Source organism: Tupaia chinensis, unplaced genomic scaffold, assembly GCF_000334495.1.
Source record: "Tupaia chinensis unplaced genomic scaffold, TupChi_1.0 Scaffold000117_2, whole genome shotgun sequence".
NCBI classification, from domain to species: domain Eukaryota; kingdom Metazoa; phylum Chordata; class Mammalia; order Scandentia; family Tupaiidae; genus Tupaia; species Tupaia belangeri.
In genome coordinates, this window is record NW_006159583.1 from 9,377,784 (window position 1) to 9,397,254 (window position 19,471).

General features: G+C 38.9%; 1 protein-coding gene across 1 annotated transcript in view; it reads left to right on the plus strand.

Annotated features, from left to right (window-relative positions):
• The window catches only part of PDE7B (phosphodiesterase 7B), a 244,643-nt gene that overhangs the window by 178,611 nt on the left and 46,561 nt on the right, over window positions 1-19,471 (plus strand). The window contains 4 exon segments of the mRNA XM_006144346.2: window positions 10,312-10,463; window positions 13,794-13,857; window positions 15,804-15,899; window positions 18,574-18,674. Of these exon segments, the coding sequence (XP_006144408.1) occupies window positions 10,312-10,463; window positions 13,794-13,857; window positions 15,804-15,899; window positions 18,574-18,674 (413 nt within the window).

The following is a 19,471-nucleotide window of genomic DNA, read 5'->3' on the forward strand; positions in this document are numbered from 1 at the left end:
AAAGAGAAAAAGAAAGAAAGAAAAATTAAGAGAAAGAAAATAAAAGAAAGGAAAGAAGAAAAAGAAAAGAAAAAAACTAAAGCATAAAGGATCCTTTTCTGAAAGCTCTTAGGGATAAAAGTTTTCACCCAGGCCTGTGCTAATGAGTAATATTTGGTAATCACCAATCTAGTCTAAATATGCACTTACAGCCATTTTAGAAAATCCAACAAATTCAGAACAGCAAAGGAATTTGAGTTCTTCTACAGAGTATCACCCCTGTTATGAATGAATTTTTTTCAAGGTTTTTGCCATAGGGCATGTGCACTCACCAAAGAATGAGATAGAGAGAGAGAGTGAGAGAGAAAGTGAAAAATCACCCTCCACCACCACCAGGGAGCAGGGGGAATCCACAATCCTTTCTCCTTCATTCTCCTCTTGGGATTTTGGGCATGCATGCACACATGGCTGGCATGATTTACAAGTCACCAGGTCTGGGACTCAAACTGTGATTGACCATACAGGAGTCCAGTCCAGTGCCTTAATCACTATGCCACCTGGCCCCTAGATAAATACAAATTTTACCTACTCTGAACAATCGATTCAACGTGATAGGTGGTAGTGCCTATATGAGTCAGGGAATGTGCTAAAGTAGGTAGGAAAAAAAGTTCACACCTTAGTCAAGAATCACCTCATTCTTTCATTCCTTCTTTCAGTAAACACCTTTCAGTTAGGCATCATAAGTAAATTAGGCATGATCCTGCCCCAACTGGGCTTGTAACAATATGTGATATCCACTGTATAGAGGAGAGCTAAGGTACTACAGTCCCAACTACAAAGCATTAGGAGGACTCACAGAGCATCTGAATGCTTCTGAGCAGAAGTTCAGGAGGAAATTCTTTAGGGGGCTCCTGAGGGTGACTGGCATATCAGCTGCTGGGGATAGCATTCAACTGAAAATGATTGTGTGACTCTATAGAGAAGCAGAAAACCATGGGAGACCTGGAAACAAACAGCAAGAGCCAAGGCCTGTTTATCTGCAAGAGACTCATGGGAGATAAAAATGGGAAAATAAGTTGGCATCATATTGCAGAGGGCCATGAGTGCCAGAGTAAATAATATAAACTAAATTAAGTAGACATTGGGGAGCCATTAAGGAATTTGGAGCAGAAGGACTGACATGGTGGGAGTTCTGCTTGAAGAATAAATCTGTCAGTGGTAGATGAGCTAGATTGGAGAGGATGACTAGAGGCCGCCAGCGGGTTAGTCCAATACCCTGGGATGGGAGAGCAAGCCAGCACATGGGCCTTACAGCACACATCTGCAATTTTTGCAGTGAAATTTAACAATCCAGACGCATATCTCCAGATAAACTACCTCAATTTACTTTACATATGAGAACTAAGGAGTTAATGCAGCAGTTTTTAATCTCTGGAGACTTAGAATCAACTGAAAGTCTGGTCACCTCAATTTGCTCACCACAAACCATTGCCCTCAAAACTCCGGATTTGCTAAACATTTCAAACTCTGAAAAGCAGGCAGCTCCGTAAAACCGCATTGTGCCTGGCACGTATTTCTTCTTCAGGACTGAGGAAATTTGATCGGCTTCATACTAATTCATTTAAATTTCATTCAAACTGGGATTTTTAAAAACTTTTCTATTGCCCAGAGAAGCCTTAAGAGCTTACTGCTAAAGCCCTTTTCCCTCCTCACAAGAAGGAAACCATCATTTTCTAATCATCTCTGAACCCCGGAAGTTAAAGATTCATGATCCATGGGTTGCAATGGATATTGTAGAAGGCAGGACAGTTGACTAAAGACAACAGATGTTTCCAAAAGGCCATGTGTCATGTGGTTGAGGAGGACAAGCATTTGACTCTCTGGAACCCTTTCTATGCTGGTTTCTGACAGCTGATGAAGCAAGCAGGCTGTGGGTACAGTCACCCGGGAAAGGAGTCCGTCCTATTTTATGACTCAAAGCAGACGTGTTGATTTGGTCTTCACCATCAAGAACATAAAGGAAAAATGGTAACTGAAAAAATAAACATGTTGAAAAGTAGATCTAGGGAAGTCATTTCAGCCTGCCTTAGAGAAGACTTTCCTCTTCCTCCTCATCCTCCCACTCTGGCAGTGCTGAAACAAAGCTCTTTTTCCAGTGACAGCCATCAAGAAGTCGTGAGTGTTTTTCATACACAAGAAGAACTAATGACATGGGCTTTTAATACATTCTATTCAAGACTTGAGTTTGGAGAACTTAAAATAACTTTTAGTTTCTTTAAACTCAAATTGATTTCCCAACTTCAGGTTAAATTTTAAGATGACATGTGTTTCATTTGGATTTGGATTTCTTTTCATTTCTTCTGTTTTTTGTTTGGTTTGGTTTGGTTTGGTTTTAGGTTTTGTTTGAGTTTGGTTGTTTTGGGTATTTTTTCCCCCTCTAGCTCTAGATGTTAAGGAATTTAATTTGCATTTTATCTCAGTTGAATTGCTCAGGATTTCAAAAGTTATTTATAATGACTTTATCTCAAAAATATGTCCACCCATGTGAGAATATCTCCACACTTGATGATGTGATGGGCTGAATCATATATTCGGTTGTCATCAGTTCCTCCCCACCATTCTGACAGCTGAGAATATACAAAGGAAAGAATAAACAAATATGGCATTTCTGACCACTGATGATTTCTGAAAGGCTGGGATGAGACACAGTATTTTATTTAAAAAGGTTTTTTTTTTTTTTTGACAGCTGGTTCCTTTTATGAATAAATGGAAACTTCAGTATCTAGAGGTGCTAAACTGTAAAAGGGGAGATTTGCATACTGAAGTCATTACACCCCTGTCTAAATTATAAAATTTGCTAATGCACACGAAAATGAATCCAAGTGTTTAATAAGTGTTTAATGAGCACTAGTCTCATTCAGAAACTGACATCTTTAGCACCTTGTCTAAAAGACTACAAGTCCACACTGTAAGTTTCAAAAATCCATCAATGCTGCTTTCTACACACACTTCTTTACCTCGAATATTTTTTTCATTTCTTAAAGTAACCTACTTAAAAATTAGTTCTACAGAACAGCTGCATCTTAGACTAAAATCCTCATGTATGCTTTCAAAAAAAATGGCCATCCTGGACAACTCCACTAAGCTTTCAACTTCGCAGAGATCCTGAGTCCTGAACTAGTAGGATGTGTTATTAAGAGAGAAAGAGCTAGGCTATCAGTCTTCTCACACCTCACAATATTTAATATCAATCTAAATACCGTCTTCTCATCTTTTTTAAAGACGCATATTGAAAACTAGAATTTCACCCTGATTTCTCCAGGGCTTAGCATTCTTGAATTTAAACTAGAGCACACACACCAGGAAAGTAATTTAATTCCATCAACATGTATTTAACACACAACTTGCAGGATACTGTGGAAATTCAAAGAAGACTAACAGGAAACTGGTCTCAAAGACTTTAGAGCCTAATAAGAATGTCAGATGTGTGAATAAGAGTGGCCTTGCGACCATATCGTGAACAACTGAGTGTTACAGCAGAGGTCAATGAAAGCAAAGGACAACAGCAAGTGAACAGGGGTCCTGAAACTACTGTGGCAAAATGATTTTGAAAACTAACATACAATTCTTAGCATCTTGCACTTCATACACTGGCATATTATTCAAAAGGATATTTGATAATGATGCTTCTATAAACTAATTGAGATAAGGTATTCAAATTAAATCAACAGATTTTTTCATTGAGTTTCCATTCTGTGCAAGATTATGCACTAGATATCACGGGTTACAAAGTTGAATAAAATAATTTTCAACCTTGGGATGTAATCAATCACTTATACCCATAACGATAGCATGAGACACATTAAAATCTTAGTAAGAAAGAGCCAGCAGGTGGTGTGGTGATTAAGGCTCTGGACTCCCATATGGCTAACTGCGATTCAAATCCTGGACCTAGTGGCTTCCTCTCTCTGTCTCTCTCTCTCTCTGGTGAGCACACGTGCCCTATAGCAAAACTGAGAAAATAATATAAATAAATAAATAAATAACCTGGTAAGAGAAGAATAAACAAAGCCTTTGAATAGCCTCTAACCTAGGAAGGAATTTCAGTTAATGATTATTAGTACAATAATCATCAGAGTTAATAATGCATTATAGCAGAAGTCCAGTTGGATTAATGCTCCCAAGTGTTGATATTAAGTTTAGTTAGCTGGATCTTCACATTCACTTGAGACCTCTTCTCACTTAAACATAAAGGCTTCCTTTGTTCTCAGTGTCAGTCACCTGAACTACTTCTACACCATTTATTAACCATCAACTTTCAGAAACATTTCCACAGACCTTGTTCAGAGCACCAGATACACAGTTGGCAGAAACAGCCTCATCATACAGATGTACCTATCGCTTTTTTCTATCTCATATATTTATCCTAGGTTTAAGATTTCTTCTAGTATTGAAATATACCAGGCCCTATAAAGAGAATGTGTCGTAGAGAAGGCACTCCAAAATGAAAATAATTTTTATTAACATTTTTTGCATCCAAGCCAACCCCAACTTGTAAAACTTAAAAATTGCCATATCAACAGTGCCAATTCAAACTACATAACCCTAAAATTAGTACTTTGCTAGTGCACAAATGTGTTAATAAGTGCATATTTGTGATATTTATAAAAGAATAAGTGAACAGAAAATTAATTTCACAGCAAAGGTCAATGCTCACATAGATTAAGTATTGAAACATTCTGGAGCACCTTTTCATAACTATTCCAAATGAGAATTTTGGGACCATAAAACACAAAATCCAGACAAAAGTACTTTAGGGGTCCAGCTGCTGGCTGCCGTTGCTTTCCAGGCTGAGGACATGTGGGAGGCCTGCTTCCATCCCAGCCCACCCTAAAAACCTGGGCATTGTGGCAAGTACCTGTGGTCCCAGCCACTCAAAAGGCTGAGGCAGGAAGACCTGGGTATAGCAAGACCCTGTCTTTAAAACACCACGCCCTGCCCACACACACACATACAGAGACAAATACATTAAGATAACTGAATGTCTTTAAAAAATGATTTTTTAAATCATATAAAGGGCTTAATAAGGGACCAGTGAATGGCATAATGGCTATGTCACTGGACTCCCATGTAGTCAACCATGGTTCGAATCCCGGACCCGTTGGCTTAAACTCAAGCCGGGCTCTTTCGCATGCATGCCCAAGATCCCAAGAGGAAAGTGGAGGAGAAGAGATTTCAGCATGGCCATTCCCCTTGGGGAGTGATTTCCCACTTTGTGTCTCTCCATCTCTCTCTGTCTTTCTGGTGAGCACACATGCCCTATAGTGAAAACCTCTAAATAAATAAATAAATAAATAAACAAACAGGGCTTAGTAAACAGCATTTTATTACTGGACACATTAAGATTCCCTAATTTTTACAAACTGAAGTTAGCTGAGCTTTCTATAAGATTTAGCTTAGCTAATCACTGAAATTTCTATCCAAAATACATATATCTATACCCCTTATCAAAGTAAATATGCTAGCTATGCACTAAAAGTCCTTTATGAAACCAATGTGTTGGAGCTTACTCGTCAAATATATAACATATTTCAATACTTCAGAAAGCAGTATCGAATACTGTTTTACAGAACGGTGCTTTAGTCACAGATATTTACTATATGGTTTTGTTCTCCCACCTATATCTTCTGCTTCTTCTATCTTTTATCATTGTCTTACATAGCACAAAATGCTCCCTAAATGATACCTGATCGACAAATCATTAATGTTATTTTAAAATTTTGTTTTTCTTGTGATATTGCATGTTTTTCCTCTTTACAGCACTACCTTGAAGATGTTTTCCATTTAGCTTTAAGTGTACCTTCAAATAAGCAGGTTAAGTGCAATTGTTTTAAAAATGGGTATCTAGCTACCATCACTTCTGAATCATCCTCTTGTTAATTAAAAAATAACCCAGACAGAGTGCTAAATGACATAGTCATGACTTGCCTTAATATTTAAAAAAAGATGTTGGCCACCAATTGATAATGCAACTTAGCAGATATACTTCATTTTTTAAAAAATTCATTTATTATCATTATTATTATTTAAGTTTGTTATAGGGCATGTGTGCTCAACAGAGAGAGAGAGAAGGAAAATGAGAAAGCAAGCCACCAAGTCCAACACTTGAAGCACACTCAGCCATGTGGGAGTCCAGTGCATTAACTGCCATGCCACCTGCTGGTCCCTCTACTTGTGTACTTTCAAAAGTACATAAATAAAAAATACACATCAATGATAATCAATTTGTTCAAAAGCTTTCAATACATTCATGGTGAGTGGCATATGTGACATTTTTAACCTACATGCTATCATAAAAAACTAAGTGTGAGACCCAGCCACAGTGTCATGTGCTGCTAATATGTTATGTGCAGGCTAGGACCACATGAGAAGCCTGGGTTCAATTCCCAATCCAACTTAAAGGTCAGGCATGGTGGCATGTGTCTTTAGTCCCAGTAACTTGAGGGGGCTGAGATAGGAGAACTGCAAGCTCCAGGCTGGCCAGGGCAATAGAGCAAGAACCTGTCTTTAAAAAAAAAAAAAAGCTGGATGGGACCAGTAGATGGTATAATGGTTATGTAGTTGACCAGGGTTCGATTCCCGGACCCAGCAGCTTAAAAATTTCACACTGGGCCTGTGTGCGTACATGCCCAAGATCCCAAGAAGAGAGTGGGGAAGGGATTGTGGCATGTTTTGTCTCTCTCTGTTTCTCTGGCGAATGTACGCACCCTATAGCAAAAAAAAAAAAAAAAAAGAAAAAAACACCTCTCTCTAAAAAGGGGGGGTGGGGGTCTGCGTGTGGTGACACTGTCCTGTACTCTCAACTGAAAGACTGAGATAGAAGGATCACAACATGGCAAGACCCTGTCAACAATACCTGTCTCTCTCTCTCCCTCTCACTCCATCCTATATCTTTCCCACATTTTTTCTATCATTAAAAAAAAAAGAGAGAGAGAGAGAAAGTACAGGTTTTCTGATGTTTCTTCTTAACTGTATCAGATCTCTTTTTTAAATAGCCTTTTTAAATTTTCTTTTATTTATCATCATTATTATCTTTTTCAATTTGCTACAAGGTATGTGCATTCACCAGAGAGACAGAGAGAGGGAAAGTGAGAAAGCAAGCTGTCAGGTCAGGGATTTGAACCCCTGTCACTGATGTGAGAGTCCAGTGCCTTAGCCACCATCCCACCTGCTGACCCCAGTTGTCATTGCTTTAGGAATACTACATCTGTCATTGTTGTATCCTCAGTACATTACATCAAGGAATGCATGATATCAGTTTCTCCCATTTTTGGTAATGTTCACTTTGAGCCCCACCTGGGACTGTCTCTCCAGTGAACACACACACCCTGTGGCAAAACCAATAGCAGGTACACTGAGCCTTGTGTAATTTTCAAGACCTACTTTGCTTTAAGATCTCATCTCTCACTCCCTTGTTCTGCTCTCCCCATGCACACTGAACTGTATTCCTTCCACAGACCGACACCTTAGATATGTTCCCTCTCTTGGTAATTATTGGAACTGGTTCCTCTGTATAGAAGTTGTTTCCCCAGAAATCTCCTTGGCCAAATCTCTCATCACCTTTAAGTGCTGATCCAATTGTACCATCTCATGAAACCAATGGCAACTACCCCAACACCACTTTCCTTTTTCCCTCACAGAACATGAAAACATTCTAATATATTTTATAATTTACTTTTATGTGTATGTGTGTGTGTTTAGCATTTAAGGTTTCTTTCTCTTCTAGAAGCTCCTAAAGGTCAGGGATACTGGTTTTGCTCACTAAAGGATCTAAAACTGGAGGGCCTCACCAAGTATCAAAAATAGGGCCAATCCCTTGGAAGGCACTCAATTGTATTTATTTATTTATTTTTAGACTTTTGCCATCCAGCGTTTGTCCTGGCTGGAGAGAAATAGTGAGATGGAAAGTGAAAAATTACCCATGAGGGGAAAAAGTCACACTTCAGTCCCTTCTCCATTCTCTTCCTGGGATTTTTGGGCATTCACACACACAAGACCAGTGTGACTTTCAAGACACCTTGTCCAGGACTCAAACCACAGTCAGCCATGTGGGAGTCCAGCTCCTTAACCACTATGCCACCTGTTGGTCCCTCAGTTGTTGACTTTTTTTTAAGTAAATGAAGACCCATTTTATTCTGTTCTATGATTTAATAAACTTATGGAAGCAAGTGAGAGCCTACCAGTAGAAGGAAGACCACATATATCATTTTTAATACTAGCTTGTGCCTAAACTTTACAATTATAGTTGTACTACACTTATTCTCATTCATATTGTTGCCTTCTTACCAGACATAAAATTTAGGTCCATTTTATGTTTTTTTTTATTTGTCTTTTTTTTATTTTATAATTTCTTATTTACATTTAATCATTGTACATCTCTATAGCACACAATGTAGTTTTTCAAAATATGCATGCAGTGTGTGACAATCAAATCAAGGCTATTACCACATGGGTCATTTTTTTCTCTTTTTTTTTTTTTTTTTTTTTTTTGAGGGGTTTTTTTTCGCGGCGTTTTTTTTTTTTTTTTGAGAGGTTTTCGTTCTAGGGCGCGTGTGCTCACCAGACAGACAGAGAGAGACATAGAGACAGAAAGTGAGAAATCACCCCCCAGGGGGGATGGCCACACCGCAATCTCTTCTCCTCCATTCTCCTCTCGGGATCTTGGGCATGCATGCACATGTGCCCGGCATGAATTTTAAGCCACCCGGTCCAGGACGCGAATCGCAGTCAACTACATGGGAGTCCAGCGACATAGCCATTACGCTAACTGCTGGTTCCCCACATGGATCATTTTCAACAGAGAACATTACATTCCTGTGTCTGTTAAGCGTTTCTTCCCTAGGGCACTCCCACCATCCTCTGCTATTCACTCCCCTCCTGTACAGTCTCTGATATCTACTTGTCAAATAAAAATAATTTTAATCAGGTGAATTTCCAGAGAATAGTAGGTTTTATCTTCCTTCTATTATGACTTTGCATGTTTGATACAATCTAAGTGACAAATTGCTTTTGGTCACTCATGGCTATTGGAAGTACCCATTTTCTCTGCTTCTGGCATTCATTGTGATTTTGGGTTTATAAAGGGAGAGGAGAGGGAGGTGGGAGAAAGTACCACAGAAACTAACGTTACTTTATATATGAACTGTAGATTTTCCTACTAGACTGCTAAATTGACTTTATATCCAAAATGGGCAGCAGACATCCTTCTGTGGCCCTGGAGTGGTCCATGTAATCTCAGCTCAGATGACATACCGTGGCAGACACTCAAATAATGTGCTTTGGGTATTTCTAGACAATTGTCATGGTGTCAACAGCATGGGACAGTTTGGAAAGGCAAGTGACATATGAGTATTAAGATATTTCTACCAATAAGATCAGATTTTTATGTCCACCAGTGAAACAGAATCCACCCCATTAAAAAGTAAACACCCTCTCCACTTCTTATCAGGGGCCTCTGTGTCACTGTTATGTTCAGATTATTGGTTCCTTTGTCAGTTACATTCCTTGGACAGTAGAAAGCATTTTCCTTGCATCTAAACTGGTATTTTTGCAGCTCTTCTTATTCAGAGGAAGGAGTTCATCAAAGTAGGGGACATATGGAATGCACTTGGTATACTTTTTTTTTCAATTGAGGAAGTTTTTGCTATAGGCCACATGCGCTTGCTGGGAGACAGAAAGAGATAGAAAGTGAGAAATCATACCCCTGAGGGCATCACGCCCAAGGGGGCATAGCCACATGCAATCTTTTCTCCTCTAGTCTCCTCTCAGGATTTTGGTCATGAATGCACACATGCCTGGCATGAGTTTCAAGCTGCCAGGTCCAGGACTCAAACTGCCGTCAACTACATGGAAATCCAGAGATGTAACCATTATGCCATCTGCTGGTCCCAAGAACTTGGTATAAATGGTTAAACCTCAGTTCCAATATTGGGGGAAAAGAAAAAAAAGCTTTAAGTGCTCAATTCAAATCCATGCAAAAGTGTATGAATTTTCTTTATTAAGCACACCAGCAACATGATCAAGAAAAGAAAGTTTTTAATTCATGTATTTCATGCCTTCCAAAATTACTTTCAGAAATATCTTGACATTTTAATAAATTTCATGTATAAGAAATATTATTTATATTCTGAAAGAATTTCAAATGTAGTTAAATAGACATAGGGAAGTACTAAGAGCATGTTTTACATGTCTCTCTTTTTTAATATATTTCTACAGAATGGAGAAAATAATCCTCCTTTTAACTACATAAACTTCTGGATTTGATTTCCACAGATACAACACACTCAGGGGAAATTGGCACCAAGAAAAAGGTGAAAAGACTGTTAAGCTTTCAAAGATACTTCCATGCATCGAGGCTGCTTCGTGGAATTATACCACAAGCCCCTCTTCACCTGCTGGATGAAGACTACCTTGGACAAGCAAGGGTAAGCCATACCCCTCTGTCTCCTCTCGGTAGGCCAGCGGCGAAGGGCAGGTTCCTCAGCTGATGGGTTTGAGTCCTGCTCTGCCACTGAGAGCTCTGTGACCATGGGCTAGTTGTTCAGCACCTCTGGGCTTTTCCTTCAAACGTAAAGTGAAATTAGCAGAAATAAGTAGTAGCAGTTAGTCAATAGATGTGGACTTTTCCCTCAAATAGAAAATCCAAGGATTAATGAGGTGCTACCTGTTTACATGCTTAACATATTCATGCCTAGCACATGTTAGCTATTTTCTTTTTTTTTTTTAAGAGAGATTTTTGCTATAGAGCACGTGTGCTTGCTGGAAAGAAAGAGGAAGACAAAACGTTAAGTCATTGCTGTACGGCATGTGGGATGGCCACGTCGCAATCCCTTCTTCTCTATTCTTCTCTTGGGATCTTGGCCATGCACACACATGCACCCAGTGTGAGTTTAAGCCACCAGGTCCAGGATTCAAACCGCAGTCAATATGGAAATCCAGTGATGTAACCGTTACGCCATCTGCTAGTTTCATTTTTATGAATGTGAAAAACATGCTTGTACGACACTACATAAAGTAAAATTTTAGACTAGTAGACTTCTAGTTAGGAAATGAATATTTTGTTTGTTTGTTTGTTTGTTTTTGTTGTTGTCTTTGGAGAGGTTTTTGCTATAGGGCGCGTGCGCTCAGCAGAAAGACAGAGAGATACAGAGAGACAGAAAGCGAGAAATCACCCTCCAGGGGGGATGGCCATGCTGCAATCCCTTCTCCTCCATTCTCTTCTCAAGATCTTGGGCATGTATGCACACACGCCTGGCATGAGTTTAAGCCATCGGGTCCAGGACTCAAACCACAGTCAACTACATGAGAGTCCAGTGACATAGCCATTACATCAACTGCTGGTCCCAAGAGAATAAATATATTTTTAACCCATTAAATTATTACATTTTTATAGCCACACTGAAAATAACTGAATAATTATCAACTCTTAATTCCACTTTAGACGCTTAATATACAATAGCCTTTTTATTATTTTCCGTTCTTTCAGGTTTTTTTGTTTTTGTTTTTTTGTTTTTAGTTTGCTATAGATGTATGCCCTCACCACAGAAAAACAGAGAAAGAGAGAGAGGAGGGGGTTGCAGAGAAATTCTGGCCACATTACAATCCCTTCTCCCTCTCTCCCTCCTCTTGGGATTTTGGGCACACATACATGCACCAGTGTTTTTCAAGCTGCCAGCTCTGGGACTCCATCTGCACAGTTGGCCTTGTGAGATCCAGCTGCCTTAACCACCATGCCACCAGCTGGTTCACAAATAATTTATTTTTTTAAATTTTGCTACAGGGCATGTGCACTCACTGGAGAGAAATAGAGAGAGAAAGGGGGAGGAGTGAAAAATGACCCCCTCCAGTGTGGAATGACCACACTGCCATCCCTTCTCCTCTGTTCTCCTCTTGGGATTTGGGGCATGCATGCACATTCACCCAGCGTTATTTCTAAGCCACCAGGTCTGGGATTTGAACCATACAGTCAACCACGTGAGATCTGGCTGCCTTAATCACCATGCCACCAGCTGGCCCTCAAATAATTCCTAATAGTTTTACAATTACTTTTGCAATACATAGATCTGACTGAGGTAGAAATTAATGAATGACCACTTTTTTAAAGTTTACGTTACTCCTAGCCCCAGTGCCAAAGGAACATAAATTTCAGAAATAAACTGCCCCAGTTTAAACAGTCAATGGTAGTATTTTATATATTATAGCCTAAATGTGAAGTGATACTATACTGTCTATATACTATTAAGAGATGCACTCTAATAATATATACTATTAAGAAATGGGTGGACCAGTCCATGGAGTGGTGGTTAAGGCAGCTGAATTCCACATGGCCTGACCACGCAGTTTGCATCCCAAATCCGGCAGCTTGAAAAATGCACCAAGTGCTCATGTGTGTGCCCATAATCCCAAGAGGAGGGAGAGGTGGAGAAGGGATTGTAATGCGACCATGCCCCATGAAGGATGCTTTCTCGCTTTCCCTCTCTCTCACTCTCAGTCTCTCTCTCTCTCTCTCTCTCTCTCTGTCACTCTCAACAAGCACAGGTACCCTCTAGCAAACAAACAAATAAAAAAATGAAATGAGCAACAAGTAATCTCAGAAGAATTTGTTTATAATATTAAGTCTACAAAAAGGAAACAATGACAGAAAAGTCAGTCCTCCTAACAATCCAAAGCCCGAGATTGGGTGAATGCTTGCTTGCTTGGTTTTGTCTGAGTGCTGAGAGAAGAATAAGGCTAAGGTCCCCTGGAAGGAGTCAATGACAGAACATTCTTGGGGATGTCTGTCTTCTCAGCTGAGAAAAGTATTGCTGAGATGTGGTTAGAACAGTAGGCTGGAAGTTTAGACGTCAGAGGTTAAGTTCTGGTTCTACCTTTAGTATTGTGTGATTTGGGTAAAAGCCTCAGTCAGTTTAGATCTCAAAAAAGACTTCCTTCATTTTTCTGAATCACTGTAAAAGTGTGTTGGGGCCATGCCAAGGCATTTGGGTTTTTCCACAGGACCCAGGGAAACCCTTGGGTCAGTGGCTACGAGGAGAAGGGGAGACACGGGTTCAAAAGCTGCAATGAGGGCAGAATCAACAGCTGCAACTTCGTGTCTAGAGTTAGCTTATCTAAGTCTAAGCATGGAGTAGGTTTCAAAAGAAAAAAATGAGCCAACATTGGACTGTAGGTCTTTAAACCACCCAATATTTTCAATTACCCACTCTTCGGTTTCCTCTTATAGGGATTAATTGCACATTCCGTTCACATTGAGTAGAGTAATATGCTCAGCAATCATTTTCACTTCTTTTTTTTGTAACTTCCTCACTTAAATATATAGTAGTTTGTGATGTAGAGACTTTTCTGAACTACAATTTAACAGACACCAAATGCGCATGCTTCCTTTGAACGAACAATGTTCTAAGACCTTTTCATATATTCCTATTTAACCCTCACAATGACCCTTTGAAACACACAGTATTATCAGTCACGCTTTTCAGATTAGAAAACGGAGGTCCAGAGAGGCTGAGGAATTTTTCCTAAGGCCCCACAGCCAGTAAGAGCTCTGGCTGACCTTGGACCGGGCAGTTTAACTCCGTAGCCTATCCGCTTGAACACTGATTAGTCAGCAGAGTAAGATTTGTTTTAGAATAAACTAGTTGTACATAGTAGCATGCTACTGTTTTCAACTTTTTAATTGTTTGATTCACTGTGTTTCAAAGTAAATGTTTGAGTCTCTGATGGGAATCATTTGAGTGCTGTTTTGTTTGCCTTTTCAGCATATGCTCTCCAAAGTGGGAATGTGGGATTTTGACATTTTCTTATTTGATCGCTTGACAAATGGTAAGTTTCCCAAAAGAATTTTCACTAAAATACACACCATAATGTGGGACTAACTTCATGAAAAACAGAATTTATTTTTAAGCACTGTTAATTATCTTTCCTTCTTTCCCTCCTTTCATGAATCTATACCCACTCAAAAAGGACCAGACCAAGGGAAAATGAATTCAGATGAAAAATAAGGACCGCATTTGGCCTTAGAAATCTTAAAGACTATTTCCTCCTGACCTGGATGGTCTCAAAAGAATTTGGAAATCACAGATTAACTTCTTTCCTTGCAGAATGCTTCAGCCAGATCCAAAAGTAGGAAGTTCACGTTAGTCGATGAAAATTAGAAATACAAAAGCACGTCTGAGCACCTGCCTCTTACAGGGCAGGGTACCTGTGCAGTTTTAATAACTGAGCTAAGTCTGCCCTATTACGGGGCAGAGATGCCTGGAGTTATCAGAAGAAAACTATGATGGAGGAAAGATTGTGAAAGCTTAGATTGCACTTAAAGAGAAGAGTAAACATTTCCATTGACTTCAGTTTTTAAATTTTCATGCTTACAAGCCCTTCCTTTAGAGAATAAAAAAATTCTATTGTATTTTCATCTGCCTATTAAATGCTGATAAAGCTAGGGAACCAATGACAGGCATCTCATATAATGCCGCCTTTTGTATGTCCCGTCATCTACCAGACTGTGTTTTAAGTCATTACAGATGGTTTTCTTACCAAACAATGTGTATTTGAGAGCAAGAGAGCCTAAAATCGCAAAACAAAGCTGAGCTTTACACTGCGGAAAGCTAACTAGACCAGGCGGGGATGGATCCCATAACCTTGCATTTCACTTTGCTCAAATCAGCGGAGAAACAGATACTGGCAAATGAAATTAACTGTGAACAAAAGAACTTATTAAACGATATCTGTCTACAAGAGAGTATAATTGTGACTCTCATAGAAATATAAAATGAATAGATATCAAAGATTTTAATTCAATTCATTAGAATTCCAGTAAGATCTATACCTAGTTCAAAGGAAAAGTCAAAGAACTACACACAAATATATGCATACTACTTGCTGAAATAAACTTATAAATAGCTGTAAAACTGGGAGAAGTAATTTAGTTGTATTTCCACTTGACTAATTTTGTTTGCAAACCTATGGACAAGAATCTTTTGCAAAGCTATTAGGTATTGCTAGCAAAAGAGAGTTGTGAAATAGCTTGAAGGCAATGAGTTGCAGAGACACATAGAATCACATACTCTGGAAGAGTATACTTAGGGAACATCTAGTTTTCCACTTGAGATCCTCAGAAATTTTCTTGATCTATTTCAAATTCTTAAACTCTATAATGCTTTTAAAATTTGAAATCATTATTTTTAAATGGACATTATTTTTATATGCTTATAAGTTACTATAGCTTCAATTTTGCATCTCTGCTGGCTTGAGTTCTAAAATATCTTGTAGTCAAATCTCCTCTTGAGTAATTTTCCATAAGGAGACGAATACGCTATGATTATTAAGTGTGGTGGTTTAGACACCCCTTGAAATGCAAGAGTCCACTGGAAGCGAGAAGGCATAATTCAAGTGGCTGTTAACTGTATCTTGAAACAAATATACCCACACTGTAAAACTAAATATTGCCACTGATTTCGGTTATTAAGTTTCTGTGCACCATGTGTGTCCCTGATACTATGTCAGGTTTCTTCTGACCCTAAATGTTGTCCTTACATGCAGAGAGAAGGCCTACGGTAGTATTACATGTACCATGAGAGAAAACGTAGGACTAGATCATAGTAATTATGTCCACTACACTTAAAAAATTTTATATGTAAATGGGAAAAATTTTATATCTATCAGAGATACTTCATTAGAAAGACATGGAATTTATTGTCAACTTTTATTGTCATGTGGATATTTTAATGGTGATAAGAGTGAGTTAAAAGCCGGTGACTGGTTCTCTCTAGGAAACAGCCTGGTAACCCTGCTGTGCCACCTCTTCAACACCCATGGACTCATTCACCATTTCAAGTTAGATATGGTGACCTTACACAGGTTTTTAGGTAAGTCTTTTTTCCATATTCCTACTCTCATCCCGTGAACGATGGCAACACACAGTATGTTTTATATAAAGTGGCAAGACCCTCATATTAATTTTAAAGGATCTAATCCTGATTTTAAAATATGACTTACCCATCTTAAGTCACTGACAAATTATTTACTTGGATATTTATATGTTTACAATAAATGAGGGCTATATAAAGAAAATTATCAGAACTTAGAGCTGTCAAAGACGCTCATCTTCCCACATATTAACAACCTCCCCCACAATGTATGTTTTAAATCATTCTATTCAAAACGTGAGTTTTGAACATCTTAACAGGCATTTGGGTTGTTCTTTATTTTTATTTTTTCTAATTGCCAAAGGGCATGTGTGCTCACCAAGAGACACAGAGACAAAGAGAGAGAGAGGAAGAAGCACCCTCCAATGGTGTGTGGTACACTACATTTCCTTCCCCATTTCTCCATCCTGTTGGAATTCTGGGCACATGCAAATACACACACACACACACACACACACACACACACACACACACACAATCAGCCAGCATGATTTTCAAACCATCAAGGCTGGGATATGAACCACACTTTCAGCCACATGGAATCCAGTTCACTTGACCACCAAGCTACTGGGCCGGCATATTTTTTAATAATAACTATCATTTATGTAGCACCCACTATGGACAAGGTACTTTGAGTAAGTTATTTCTAACCTTTTGAACAACTCTGCAAGTTGGACATTATTATCACGACTGGCTTACAGTTAATGAGAGATACAGAAAGGTCTCGCAACTTGCCAAGGCCGGTGGCTAAGTGGCAGAACTTCAGTCCAAGCCCAGGTTCATCTGATTTAAAAACCTGCCATCTTTCCACTGACATCCACCATCACTCTTGATTAAAAAAAAATAAAATAAAGCCCCAGGACCAGCCCCATTACACAGTGGTTAAGAGCTGTACAAGGGAGCTGAATCTCACATGACTGACCAAGTTTAAATCCCAGCCCTGATGGCAACCAGGCAAACATTGTACATGCATGGCCAGAATCCTGAGGGGATAGAGTAATGAAGGAATGGGGACTGCAGTATAACCAAACTTATTGGAAGGTTTTCTCTCTCTCTCTCTCTCTCTCTCTCTCTCTCTCTCTCACTCTCTCTCTCACACACATACACACACACACACACACACACACGTATGCTTTTTTTCAAAATCAGCCCCAGTTGTTTGACTTTGTGCATATTTTTACTTATCTGCCAGCGAATTATCTGGGGCACATTTCTGATCACCAAATGGCTTGCTTCCCTCTACCACTTAGCATTTGCTGGCTTCTTTGACTTGCCACATGGCTGTGCTGTGAATTTGGAAGTTAACTTAATGCCATCAAGAGTAAAATAACAGTGAAAATTATATTAACAGCAGCCACGACAGCCAGGTTTATACGGCACTTACTTCTGCTGGGATCGCTTCCAAGAACTGGCTTATTAATATAAGCACGTTTAATCCTTATAGCCACACTGAGTTCAGATGTATTGTTATCTCCATTTTATAAAGAGGACAACAGAGGAAATTTCAGTTAAGTAGCTTGCCCAATAAGTGATAGAGCCAGAGTTTAAATATAATTATTAAAAAAAACCCTGCCAAATAAAAGGTATATGCAGCACAAGAGAAGTATTGAAACCAGCCATAACGTGACTCAGCCCCAGAAATACAAATAACCTCAAGTGATTATATTTTCATTGATTCAGTAAAGTAATCGTCATGAATCGAGCCAAGTAATTTTAATTTCTCTAAAGAGAAAGATCCAGATATTTTGGACATGTGTATGAATCCAGAGAACACGTTAAAAAAAAAAAAAAAAAAGGCTTGATAACAGAATTAACAGCAGAATCCAGAGTGAGGTTCAAGGCATGGGATGAGCAAATATGACCACACGTGCAAATGAAAACGTACTGTACACACTAAATATATTGCATATTAAGCATTGGCTTGGTTATTAACTGAAGCAGAGTAGTGGCTTCTGTAAACAGCAAACCAAAATGGCCTTACCTTTGCCTCCATTTGAATCCAAGAACACTCTTAAACCTTACATTAGATTGGAAGAACATGAAAAATGATTTGTTAGCTTGAATAAGATAAAAATAAACCCAAGGGGTTCTCAGTTGGACCAAAGCATAACTTTAAATTTCTGCCTAAGGAAACCCCAGATTTGATTTGTTATTCAAGTGATAAACCTATCTTGGGATACCAGTGGTCTGATGCTCCTAAGGCCCTAAGTTTTCTTTTGAAAGAAAATTTCACTTAACGGCATCTTATTCACAAATGGCAGCAAACTGAAATAATTAAACTATAGTGTAAAATAAAGTTGTCCTTTTCCTATCTATTTATTTTTCCTATGAATGAGAGCCTTCATGAATGCCAGAAAAGAGTGATTTATGAAGGAGGTGAGAAATCTCAAGGGCCTCACAAATCTTTTTAGCTGGTCTCCCCTCCGTCCTCCCCCTTCTCTCTACTAAAAACAGAACTGCCAAGCTTGCAAACCTCGTTCATTTTGTAAAAGATCCGCAGGCTGCACATTTTGGTGGGGCTAATACTTTAGAGCTAAAAGCACCCTTGGTAAGTCTGAGCTCATAAGCCCTTCCTATTTTAGTTTTAGCTGATTGAGTTGTGTTTACCTCCTAGTCATGGTTCAAGAAGATTACCATAGCCAGAATCCATATCACAATGCTGTTCATGCGGCTGATGTCACCCAGGCCATGCACTGCTACCTGAAGGAGCCCAAGGTAAGGCAAGAGTAGCTGCCTCCCCGGCCACCTGGAAAGGCCACGTACACAACCTGCCTGCCCCGATCACTCTGCATATCTGAATAACTGTGTGATGGGTCATTCACAATATGAATGCAAATTATTTGTATTAAAATTTCAATATCAACTCTGAAAATTTTGTGATATTTATGGAAAGAATGTATGGAATTTCCTGAGGTTTCCTTATTTTATATATCTTCAAGTCTGCATTAGGACAAAAACAATCTGCTCTGCAACTTCTAGTTTTTAGATGACCTTCTGCCATTGAAGGTGTATATGGAAGATGTAGCTCTTTTGTATCGAAGAACTAACTCTTTTGCCTTGGATGGTTGCCAAAAAATAGCTCCACTGGGGCCAGCAGGTGGTGTGATGGTTAAGGGCACTGGACTCCCATATGGCAGACTTAGGTTTGAATCCCAGACCTGGTGACTTACAAACCTCTCTCTCTTACTCTGTCCCTCTCTGGTCAAATTAAAAATAAGTAAATAAATAAAGTTAAGTAAAATAATTTTTAAAAAAATAAAATATCACCATCACTGTCCTTTACCGAGAAAAGTCTCCCACCTTGTGGTTTTTGATTGACAAATGTAAACAAAGTTCCTTAAGGTTCAAGCTCCATTTTCTATCGAGTCAATCAAACATCCTGAATTGATTCCGGCCTGAGAAAACTTGTGAATGTCAAAGACCTATTAGCAGAATGCTCTGATGTGATAAACCAATCCAAAGCTAAAACTTAAATACATACTAATAATGTTTGTTTCTCAAAACCTAGACAT